The sequence below is a fragment of the Tiliqua scincoides genome, chromosome 7, assembly GCF_035046505.1.
Source record: "Tiliqua scincoides isolate rTilSci1 chromosome 7, rTilSci1.hap2, whole genome shotgun sequence".
Classification (NCBI taxonomy): domain Eukaryota; kingdom Metazoa; phylum Chordata; class Lepidosauria; order Squamata; family Scincidae; genus Tiliqua; species Tiliqua scincoides.
Window position 1 is genome coordinate 47,798,138 of NC_089827.1, and position 11,109 is coordinate 47,809,246.

The 11,109-nt window shown below is 41.1% G+C and overlaps 1 protein-coding gene across 1 annotated transcript; it reads right to left on the reverse strand.

Annotated features, from left to right (window-relative positions):
- Window positions 1-4,048: 4,048 nt before the first annotated feature.
- RAB19 (RAB19, member RAS oncogene family) lies at window positions 4,049-7,374 on the reverse strand. Its single transcript, XM_066633370.1, has 3 exons — window positions 7,180-7,374; window positions 5,381-5,564; window positions 4,049-4,314 (listed from the first exon to the last, which is right to left on the reverse strand). Exons 1-3 carry the CDS (start codon window positions 7,372-7,374, stop codon window positions 4,049-4,051), a joined length of 645 nt encoding a protein of 214 aa, XP_066489467.1.
- Between the last annotated feature and the right edge of the window lie 3,735 nt (window positions 7,375-11,109).

Sequence of the window (11,109 nt, forward strand, 5' to 3'; positions counted from 1 at the left end):
TTTCCCAAATAAAAAAATTTAAAAGCAGAACTTGTTTTCCAGTTTGAAACTTCTGTATTCTAATTATGAACATATTTTTGCTTCACAGTAATGAGCATTTTCCAGTCTGTATTCTAGAGTCTTCATCATAAATTGCCAAAATGAAAAACTTAGCCATGTCCCTTGAAAGTGAAATAACTTTCACAGGGAAGGTTTCATTTATGGCAATCATAAGAAGAGGATCTACACCATTGGCCTTCAGTGCATATATATGCATTTCTCTACTTTATCAGACCTACAAAGATTACCCTTGTCATGTAAGTTGAAAGGAGAATCCTCAACAGTGTAATCTTAAGCCATTCTCTGTTTCATTTCCTGTGACTAAATTGTAAAATTTATCAGGATAAATCTTATGTTCGGTGTTCACTGGTTTCTAAAGTGGCTTTCTGGGTGGCATCCTTTTCCAAACCCAGGTGGATCTGATCTTACTGATTAGCTTTTCAGACTCTCTTGTAACTTACCAGGCACAGGCCACTGTTAACATAAGTTTCACAACAAAAAAAATGCAGCCTAAGAACCACTTTGATCTGGAGCTAGATGACCCTCCTTCCCAACACGGTTGCCAGACTCCAGTCTTCATTTTTTAGCCATCAGCAGCTATTGGACACTTACATGGCCCTAGTTCTCTCAACTTAGAATGTTATTTTCATTGCAGTGTTATGCAGAACAAGATTTAATAGGTGTTAGAGATGGAATGCAGTCTCTAAACCAGGGGTTTCATGCCGAGGGCTGAATAGCATTCATGATGCCTACTGAGGGCCAAAAGTTATGTCAGTAGGTAGGAAGTGATATTAAACAGATAAAAAGTGCTTATTTTTGGTTCTCACTTTGGAACTTGTTAGCTGCACATGACAGGAGAGAAAATATGCAACTCTCATATTTCAGAGTATGGGAGAGCCTAATTTTCATGTGGGCTGCCCTTTCAGCAAATGAGAGGGCCTGAGAAGTAAAAAGCTTCTGCAGGCCACATTAGGCCTCCAGGCCTTGTGTTTGACACCCCTGGCTCTAAACTATGTGATCTGCAAAACCTTAAAAGCAAATGTAACCCTCCTAAACTTCAATGTATTTTATAGAGAAGTTGGACCCACTAGCTGTGATTGTCTTCAAAGGACTTCCTCTGGCTGCCCTGGTCCTCAGAGGTGATTGAACAATGGGACTGCCTTGGTGATTTTCAGAATGCTTTCTTCAAGGAGGTTTCTCTTGCTATCTGTCAGTGGTCTTTCAGGGTCAAGCTCTTCGCATTTATTTTCCTGGGCATAAAATTCTTAATACTGCTCTTTAGTATAGCGGTTTTGTATTGTGTTAACAGGATAGCTTGCAAGTTATCTTTACTGAATAGGAGTCTTATGCATTTTTAAAAATAGTAGAACCATACAACACTGCAGAGATATACGGATGCTTGCATGAAGTCAATCCACCACATTTCTCACTACATGAGGCAAGGATTATCTACCACAAATCTCTCAAATGCTATAATGGCTAAAAGGAACTTTAGGCATTGAGTGATACTGATTCTGACATCTGTACCTGCACTGTGATAAGAATGAATGGTTAAATGTGCTGCAAACGAAAGGTTCTCAGGTATTCATTAAACTCCAGGAGTTTGCAACTCAACAACCACCAAGCCTCAAAATACTGTACATTGCTTGCAAGGGAGTTTAAGGATTACAAGGAGTCCTCAAAAGATTTTTAGCAGGGGTGAGGGGAGAAGAGGAATGGAAAGATGTTCCTTCAGGCCCTGTAACTTAATACTGACCCAGAGCATGCTTATTCTAAAGTCCTGTTGATTCCACTGGAACTTACAGGGAAGTGTTTGTACTGTAACATTTTCTTGTAGGATTGTCTTTGTCTGAATACCAGGTGCTATGAATATAGACAAAGGCAGGGCTATGACCTTCATGAGGGCTTCCTGGAGACAGCTGGCCAGCTAATAGTTAACCAACTATAGTTATGGTAAAAAATATTGTGTAATGGTTAGAGGTTAACTCCCTATTCAGCCATACAAGATAGGATCAGGCACCATCACTTAGCCTAAACTACATCACAAGAATTTTATGACACTGAAGTATGAACATTTTAAAGTGCAGGACACAAAATGTAAACCCTTAACAGTAAGATATAGTACTTCTACAGGTACCCGACTCATTGTTCATCATACTTGTAAGAATATGCATTCCTCCCTCAATGAGGATTTCATGCAGCCCAGCAAATGTCATTGCTTTACCAAAATCCTGCTTTTGTAAAAAGAGGAGCAAGCATATTTAGTTTACAGGACTACTTTTCAGTGTGTTTGAGGGCACCTCTTGAGTACCTTAATTTTAGTTTCAAATAACTTTATAACAAAGAAACCTGGCTGGAGATAAAGCAATTTTGCTTACTACCATCATGCATTTCTTGCTTAATAACAGATCTAGAACATTAACTATACTTCCATTAACATGTTTATAGTGTCAGTGCTGGGTTGTCTCTCAGGTGGCTTCTCTGTGCCCTACATTCATTTCAACCATAGTGAAAAGTCAAGTTCTTTCCAGTCCACTATTAATCTCTTTAATGTGCAAGAGGGAATGTTTTAGTTCTTAAAGTCATCAGGGGCTTAAACAAATGTCACCTTAGAAAGATTGTTAGAGCCCCCTATACCTATTCTTAGATCATGTTCCTTTTTAGGAGCAGGTAGCAAAAAGCAAGATATGGTAATTCTACAAATGTCCATCTGCTTGCATTATAAAGAGAAAATCCAAAGCCAATCACACTAAAGATTTTAGATTGATTTTTTCCCCCTTTATATTCCTTGGGTTGATTTTTTTTTTTTTAACCAGCAGGTGAGCATTTGTGCCTACAACTCATTCTCCAGATTTTTAGAAGAGACATATTATTCTGGAATTAGACAAATGTGCTGGATAGGCAAATTTGTAAACAGTATAGCAAGGCAGTGGTATTTGTGCTCACAACTCAATCTAAAATCTGCTCAGATATGTCTGCAGTGGTATGTCTAATCCACCAATTTACAGTAGTCAACAAGAGTAACTTCTTACACATGTCTTCCTATTGTTGAACAAGAATCCAAATCCCTCACCCGGGTGCATCTCAAGAGGTTCTGAAATGAACTGTTAGAAGTTTATATACGCATGTATTATACTGATCAATGAAAATTAACAGTGAATGCAGTGACCAAGGTGACTCCTATCTTTTTTAAAAAAGAAAAAAGTAGATCCTCATGAGTAGATCTCATGAATTTTCAGGATCCAGTTTTCAGGATCCATTGTAGACTGGATCTTTTTATGCAACAATTAAGTTGTTACATAGTGTTGAAGAACTTAAGCGTAATATTTGGGGTTTTGTTTTTTTAAGTAAAGACAGCCTTCACAAACACTTGTAGTTCCAATTCTTTACTATCGGTTGTTGCTTGCGTACAGACTCCACTAAGTAGCAGAAAGTTGAATGCAAACTGTCAGAACACATTGTTAACACTAGTCCGAGGTCAAAGAGAGGTAGGGACAATCCCAAACAAACTGGCAAGCCAGTCAAATTTCCCCCATTGCTACAAATGTACTCGGTTGCTTGCCAAAAATCATTGTACCTATAGCTACACCAGCAGCCATTGGTATTTCCACCCTCTCCAAACTAAACCTTTATAAAGAAAGAAGCTGTAAAGGTGGGCAAGTAAACTTACCATCTCCTTCTACAGCCACTGCTGAAAGTCAACATAAGCCTGACAGGGCAACTCTTAACACACTCATAGATGGCTACCTACTTAGGTCAAAAATCTTCAGTAATTTTCCAGTAGCTAGTGCAGCCAACAGACCCCCCTCATATCATTCATTGAAAGTACAGCCAGTTTGGGCCACTGCAGCCTGCTTCGGCCATCTGGCCAGTGTGGCACCTGCTTCTGGATAATAGGCCAAAATCCCATTACTGAGATGTATCAGGATGGTGATGCAAGGCTAGGCAGAAGATTCGTGTAAGAGCATCTGCCTCAGGCGTGATCCCAGTTGCTGCTTGAAGCATCTCATCAACACGAACAGCTGGACTTCTCAGCCTGAGTGGCAATCACTGGCCTGCTGTCTAGATGGATGCTATCTGAACGGCCATGCTCCCCGTGAAGCTGCAAGGCATTTCTAGCCATCAGCTCTTTTGCCATCAGTGTGAAGACCTCATCAACGTTTTGTGCCTCCTTGGCCGACGTCTCCAGTACTGCGAGGAGACCGTGCTTCTCTGCTAACGTGCAAGCATCTTCAAACAGGACCTGTCGCTTGTCTGTTTCATCTGACTTGTTCCCTTGAAATAGGATTAAAGGCATTTCAGCTTTCAAGGATGTTAGACAAGTAGAGTCAAAGGAAATATTAAGAATCAAGACAAAAAGTCTCAAACAGCTGGCACCTTACTCTGATTGTGTCAGTGTCAACACATTTCTTCAAAATGAAATTTTCTTTCCTGTCTCAGATTTTCAGCCAATGATTGACTAGATTCAGTTATTTCCTGTTGTTCAAGATTAGTTTGCAATATTTTTCAGAATTTTAACCAGACAGCTCTATTTCCTTTCAATGCCATTGCTTTCAATAGGCAGTGAAGCACAGTGCTTCCCAAACTGTGGGTCAAAAGCTGATTTTTGGTGGGTCAGGAAGACTTTCTGAAATATTAAAAAAATTGCAACCACTCTTGCTTGCCCAGTTTGCAGAATAAAATAGCAGCAACAACAATCCAGATGTAGATACTGCTCTCATGGCTGAAATGCTAACCTGTGGTATGAGCTAATCTTCATACTCACAAATTAACTGGAAAATGTGACATTTTATCTCTAGTAATTGGTGTCCTAGAGATCAGGAGATCATTTCAGCTTTTTGTCTGGACTGGAAGTCCCTAACAGCATATATTGCACTCCAGTTCAGTCTTCCGCGTATCCTAGAATGACTGTAAGGGTTTGGGAGAACAGCCCTTCAACTCCATTTCTAGGGAGAATGTAGCAAATGTCTACACACACATACACACAGTATATACACAAGGTCTCTAGCATCCTGATTATTAAATGCTTAAATAAATATTCTCCAACACTTTTTTGTCTAGTAAAGCTACGTGGGTCATGACAGATTGTCATTTTAAGCACTGACCTACCAGTATGTATGCTTAAAATTGCATTCTTTTACAATAAAAAGATTCCGTTCTGATGACAGACTTAATCAAGCTTCTTACAATTTTTTCCATTTCTCTTGGTTTTATCTCCTAACTCCAATGAGCACCACTATTCATTCTGACTTTACCTTGCAGCTTTAAAGTCAGAGTTACACAGCAAGATCGAGCAGACACATAGAAACGCATGTTGTGGACGATAGAAATTGTTTCTTACCAATCAACATCAAGACCAAGTTAGCTGCGCCGTATTTTTCAATCTCGTGAATCCAATGAGGAATAGACTCAAAAGTGGACCTCCTAGTCATATCATAGGCAAGAATAGCACCATGGGCACTACGATAATAACTCTGGGTTATTGTCCGAAATCGTTCTTGGCCTGCTGTGTCCCACACTTGTATCTGAAAGGGTGATAAAAGCAAGTGAGGCAGCCAGTCCCCTCCCCATCAGTGATTGCCCTTCCCTCTTACAAGTAACTTGAGATTTTGCAGACCAAATAAATAGCAAGTTAGTGCATTGCACCTTGTAAGGCATCTCACACCTGTCAGTATAGCAAAGGAAATCTGAGGTTCTGAAAATATTGATCAGTGAAACATTAAAATTGGGGTTGCAAACTAATCAAAACACGGAGCTGATGAGAATGTTGGAATAGCTACAAGCTGATTCTGCTGCTCTCAGCTTGGTTATTTTGTGGACAGTTACGACAGCGCAATCCTTTCATGCCAGCAGCCAAGGATTCTGTGGCAGTTCTACGTACTGTTGGCATCACAGATGTATTATGGATAGAAATGGGTTTTATCCAGCAATAACAAAATAAAACACATAATACCGCTTTCTGCACTTCTCATTTTTGTAAAAAAATCAGTTGCAATGCATGAACACCAAGGGACTATTCAAATGTAGAGCCTGTCACATTACACCTCAATAGCTGCAGTGTATATTTTGAGCTATTGCTAAACTATGAAAGGACAATTGCCTTTCTCATATAACCACCTGGTTTTTAAACAGGTAGACAACAGATGATGGCAGAGGAAATTAATACAGCTTACGAAAGGCAGAGCAGAGCCTTTAGCAATACAACAACAGGTTGTCAGGTCCAGACATTGGTTCTCAGTACAAGGATATGAGGGTTACCAGAGAGATAGGCAAAGAACCATACTACTCTCCATCACTGCCCAAGCACCGGTGACAAATTTTGTACTGCTAAGATTCTTGTCTCTGATCCCTGCCATTATTCCCATTTGGTTTATTTCATGTAGTCTTGTTCTTCATGACCAAGTCCTCCCAGGGTGGCTCACAAAAATCCACATTAAAAAAAAAATAACAGTGTCAGAAGTTTGGAAGACTAACAAGATGTCAATTCAAAAACCTGGAGGATTAATCACTGCCCTGTGGCTTCAACATCCCTTTGCAGAAGCTCCTTATGTTTCTGCCTGCCAGCATGTACAGTATATTCATTGTACACAAATGCACTGACAAGTGCCCTTTAGAAACTGTTCCCTCTCCCTGGAATCGGTTCTTCTAGCTCTCTGGAGCACCAGACTCGCTTGCTTCTACATCTTGCATGGCTTGTGAATCTGATCAGTAGCACCAACTCTGACTATTCCTTGAATCTTGGTGTTTTCAATTACAATGCTTGTCCCTCCTTCCTGCTTCTAATCAGATGCCATACTCTGATGATTCCTCCTTACCCATGCACAGGAAATAGGAAACTTGTAGGCCTTTGGAGAAGATGTCACATATCTGTCTCTTAAAGTCCTAGACAGTTTCTTGTACAAATGTGCATAGTTATTCTAGAGCAGGGGTTGAGGCAGCAGCAAACTATTTTGAACATTCCTTTTCTGTTCTTGCAAAATCTCACACAGTCATTCATGATCTGGGCACCCTATATAGATTCAGGAAAGTGCCTGCATCATTATCCTCACCTATGATCCTCAGTTTAGCTGGCAATGGGCTTGCAGTGCCTCCTGGAACCCAGGCAAGTACCTGTATACCAATTTTCCTGCCCCTGCTTACCTTCACCTTCTTACCATCAATCTCCAGCGAACGCACTGTGAAGTCCACCCCAATCGTGTTTTGCTGTTTTGTGTGGTATTGCCCCGACTTGAAGCGATGAACCACACATGTCTTCCCCACATTGGAGTCTCCAATCAGAATGATCTTGAACAAGTAGTCAAATGGCTCATCCATCTCAGAGTGGGCGAAAGCCATGATCCTCTTTATTTGCCCTGAGTTAATAAATATTAGGGGGGAGGAACACAGAGCTTTTGAAAAGGAATAGTTTTGTGTCGGAATGAAGTCGAGGAGGGGCAGAACAGCAGGACCTCTATAGCAAGAGTGGTGACAGCAGCACTCAAATGCTGCCCTTGGAACACTTTTCAACACACACACACGGCTCAACAGGGGGCAAACTGATATTTTGGGGAATATGTTAATGCCTAGGGTGACTGTCTTTCCCAAGGACTGCATAAGAGACAATATGTAGCTTCATGTTATACTAAGGCTATGAACCCTAGGCAGATTTGCCAGGAAATAGGTCCTACTTAATTCATGGTCCTGGGAGAGAACCATAACAAGCTCTTGCACTTCAAAGTCTTGTGGTTGTGTGTTCAGATTAAGACTTAGTGGGCACATGACAGCCATGCAATGAACATTTCCAATCCAGATGTGAAGTCACTGAAACACTAACTGATATGACATCTGAAATAACATAAATTTTACCAAGATTGTACAATAGTCATAAGTTACTTGCCAGTCACTACAAGCCTCTAGATTAGAACTTTATTACTTCTCACCAAGAATGGTTTTGGAGATCTCTGCAAGCCCCTACTGACTAGCGTGGGAGCACAGGTACATTAGTTTCCATACATCAAACACAAGCAAACTGGAAATGGGGGGGGGGGGGAAGAGAGGCAAGCCCCATCTTGCCCTATCCTGCAGACAGAATGTGCTGCAAGTAAATAAGTTGGTTGTTAGAACTGGCATTATAAAAAGCATTTGCTTTTATTCTAAAATATTGAATACTTAAAAAAACAGATTTAACTGAAACCTATTTTATGATGAAAAATACAAAATTATAGCTTGGACACCCAGTTCAATTTCTTTTAACAACACTCTAGAACAAGGGTGCCCAAACCCCAGCCCTGGGACCACTTGCGGCCCTCAAGGCCTCTCAATGTGACCCTCAGGGAGCCCCTAGTCTCCAATGAGCCTCTGGCCATCCAGAGATTTGTTGGAGCCCGCACTAGCCCAATGCAACTGCTCTAAGCATGAGAGCGACTGTTTGACCTCTCGCATGAGCTGTGGGACAAGGGCTCCCTCCACTGCTTGCTGTTTCACATCTGTGATGCAGTAGTGGCAGCAAAGGAAAGGCCAGCCTTGCTTTGTGCAAGGCCTTTTCTAGGCCTTGAGCTATTGCAAGACCTTCATTCATTCATACAAGTTCATCTTTAATATATTCATTTATGTAAATTTATTCAAATTTTAGATGTAAATTAAGTTTTTTCCCCAGCCCCTGACACAGTGTCAGAGAGATGATATGGCCCTCCTGCCAAAAACTTTGGACACCCCTGCTCTAGAAGAATGGATGCAAAGAATGACATTTAATAATTAAGGGCATATTATTTGCAAAAAGATAATTTTGCACTATCAGTAAAGATAATGCAGCTGTGTCTCTGAACTTCAAGTTCTGTACCTTTCTTTTCATTGTTGTGGTTGCTCCCCCTCTTCACTTCACCTCCAGGTGAAGCCCAGCCCAGCCTTTTACTCCCCTATCATTAAGTGAAACTGTTCAAGGTACTGCAGTATAACTAGGGGAAAATGCAAGCCTGCTAGATTTAGAGCCGAAACCCATTTTTGCATCTTGGTGTCCTTGAAATCAATTTGATTTTGTGCTGTTTCCCCAGTTATAAAATGTATCATCAAGTTGTGCTAAGACCAGCTCATCGGGATTAAAGATCAAACCCCTACTGTGTATCAGCTATCAGAGACATTAATAGGTTCTACTGTCAAATATTCAGAGAAGAACTGCAGGGGTGGGAGTATGTTTGTTTCAGCTGGAATTAGGACCACTACATGCATCACTTTATGGACCCAAAAACCTTAAGGTGCTCAAACAGCATCTCTTAAGGAAGACTGCATGAAAAAGTTTATTCCAAGTTTTCTACACATAAACCCTGAGATATAGGTTAGGCCAAGTGACAGTTATTGGCTTAAGGCTCTCCCCATAAGCATCATAATTGAACAAAAATGGAAAAGCCACCTTACCCAATCCTCATACAGGCTCTTCCACAAAGCAGGCCTTGATCTTTCCTCCTACCCATCAAATGTATAACTAGTAAGGGGTAGTAATTTCTATATCTCAGCAGCCATATAAACCCGTGTTCAGCATTCATCAGTCATATCTGCACCCCTTTGCCCCACCAGAGCCACACTGAAGCAACCCCCCCAAATATACGGTGCTCTCACAGAAGAGTTTCCAGCCATTTGTTATCCAAGGAAATGCAGAAGAATCAAGTATTCCCAATCCACTAGTTGGACCCCCCCCCCCCCCCCACACACACCCTAGAGATGTACATTCATTTACACAGTGGCCATACTTTTTTCAAAACACACTTTCAGAGCTATTTTTCATAGCATTTGTTCAGCAGTCAATTACCAACAGTTCAAAAGATACATCACCAGTGGCTTGAGACAGCAGCTGTATTCTACATAGTACAAACGTATCTCTCCAATCATCAATTTAACATTCAGAGACCTCAGGGAGCTACTGGGTGCTCAAAGAATGGCATCTCCAATAGGCCACAACGCTGTCATCAAAACACACGACAGGGGCACAACCTACCAGAGGCAGATACCAGAAAAAGCAGGGACCTTGGGAGCACATTAGGTAAGAGAAAGGTACCTTTGTTTCCATTCAAACCACAGTACCAAGACAGAAATACATTCATATAAGAAGCTATTCTCCTATAGGTCATCACAGCCATAAAAAGTTATTTTCACCCATTGGGAAAGAAAGAGAGCACATACAGGTACTGGATACGGGGGGGGGGGGGAATCATTTTCCACTCTCCCCTGCAAGGAGAAACCTCAAACTATTTCCAGCACAGATTTCCCCACCAGCAAGTAAATACAAAACCACTTCCCCCCCAAACAGGGACACTGCAGCCATCATCTCTTCCTTTTTCACAACTCCTGCTTTCCAAACTATGTCCTTTCCTAAGAGTCAACTAAAAACAAACATTCTTCACTTCAGTGAAACATTAACACACCACACTAGCACTCAAACCACACAATGCCTTGTTCTCTTTCACTGCAGGGCTTTACTTCACCTGTTACACACCTCTTCCTTTTACCTGTATGAACAGGTATAGCTCTCTTTATATTCCCCTCCCACTTTTTTCTGGCTCTCTCTCCGCCTGCTGGGAAATGTAGTTCAGAAAACAAATGCTTGCAAAGTGAATCTATTTCAATATCAGGCATGATCCACCCTCCCTTGTAAGTACTGTCCTCAACACACAGTACCTACAGTTTAATGCAAAAACCTCCCTTTTCAGGCCCCTTCTACTTCTGCTAAAGGGATGGTGCATTTCTTTGTATATCCTAGAACAGTGTTTCTGAAATCGTGGGTCGGGACCCATTAGGTGAGTCGCAAGCCTAGTTCAGGTGGGTCCCCATTCATTTCAATATTTTATTTTAATATATCAAAGTTGATACTCCCATGGTATGTGACAGCCTTTGGGAAAATGTTACTGATCTGTACTTTTAACAGGCTACTATGTATATGCTTTTAACAATGATAGTAAATGTGGCTTATTCCTGGGTAAGTCTGGGTAGGATTGCTGCCTAGAATTCTTAAAAATTTTCCTGCTTGATGATGTCACTTCTGGTCATGATCTGGTGGGTCCTGACAGATTCTCATTCTAAAAAGTGGGTCCCAGTGCTAAA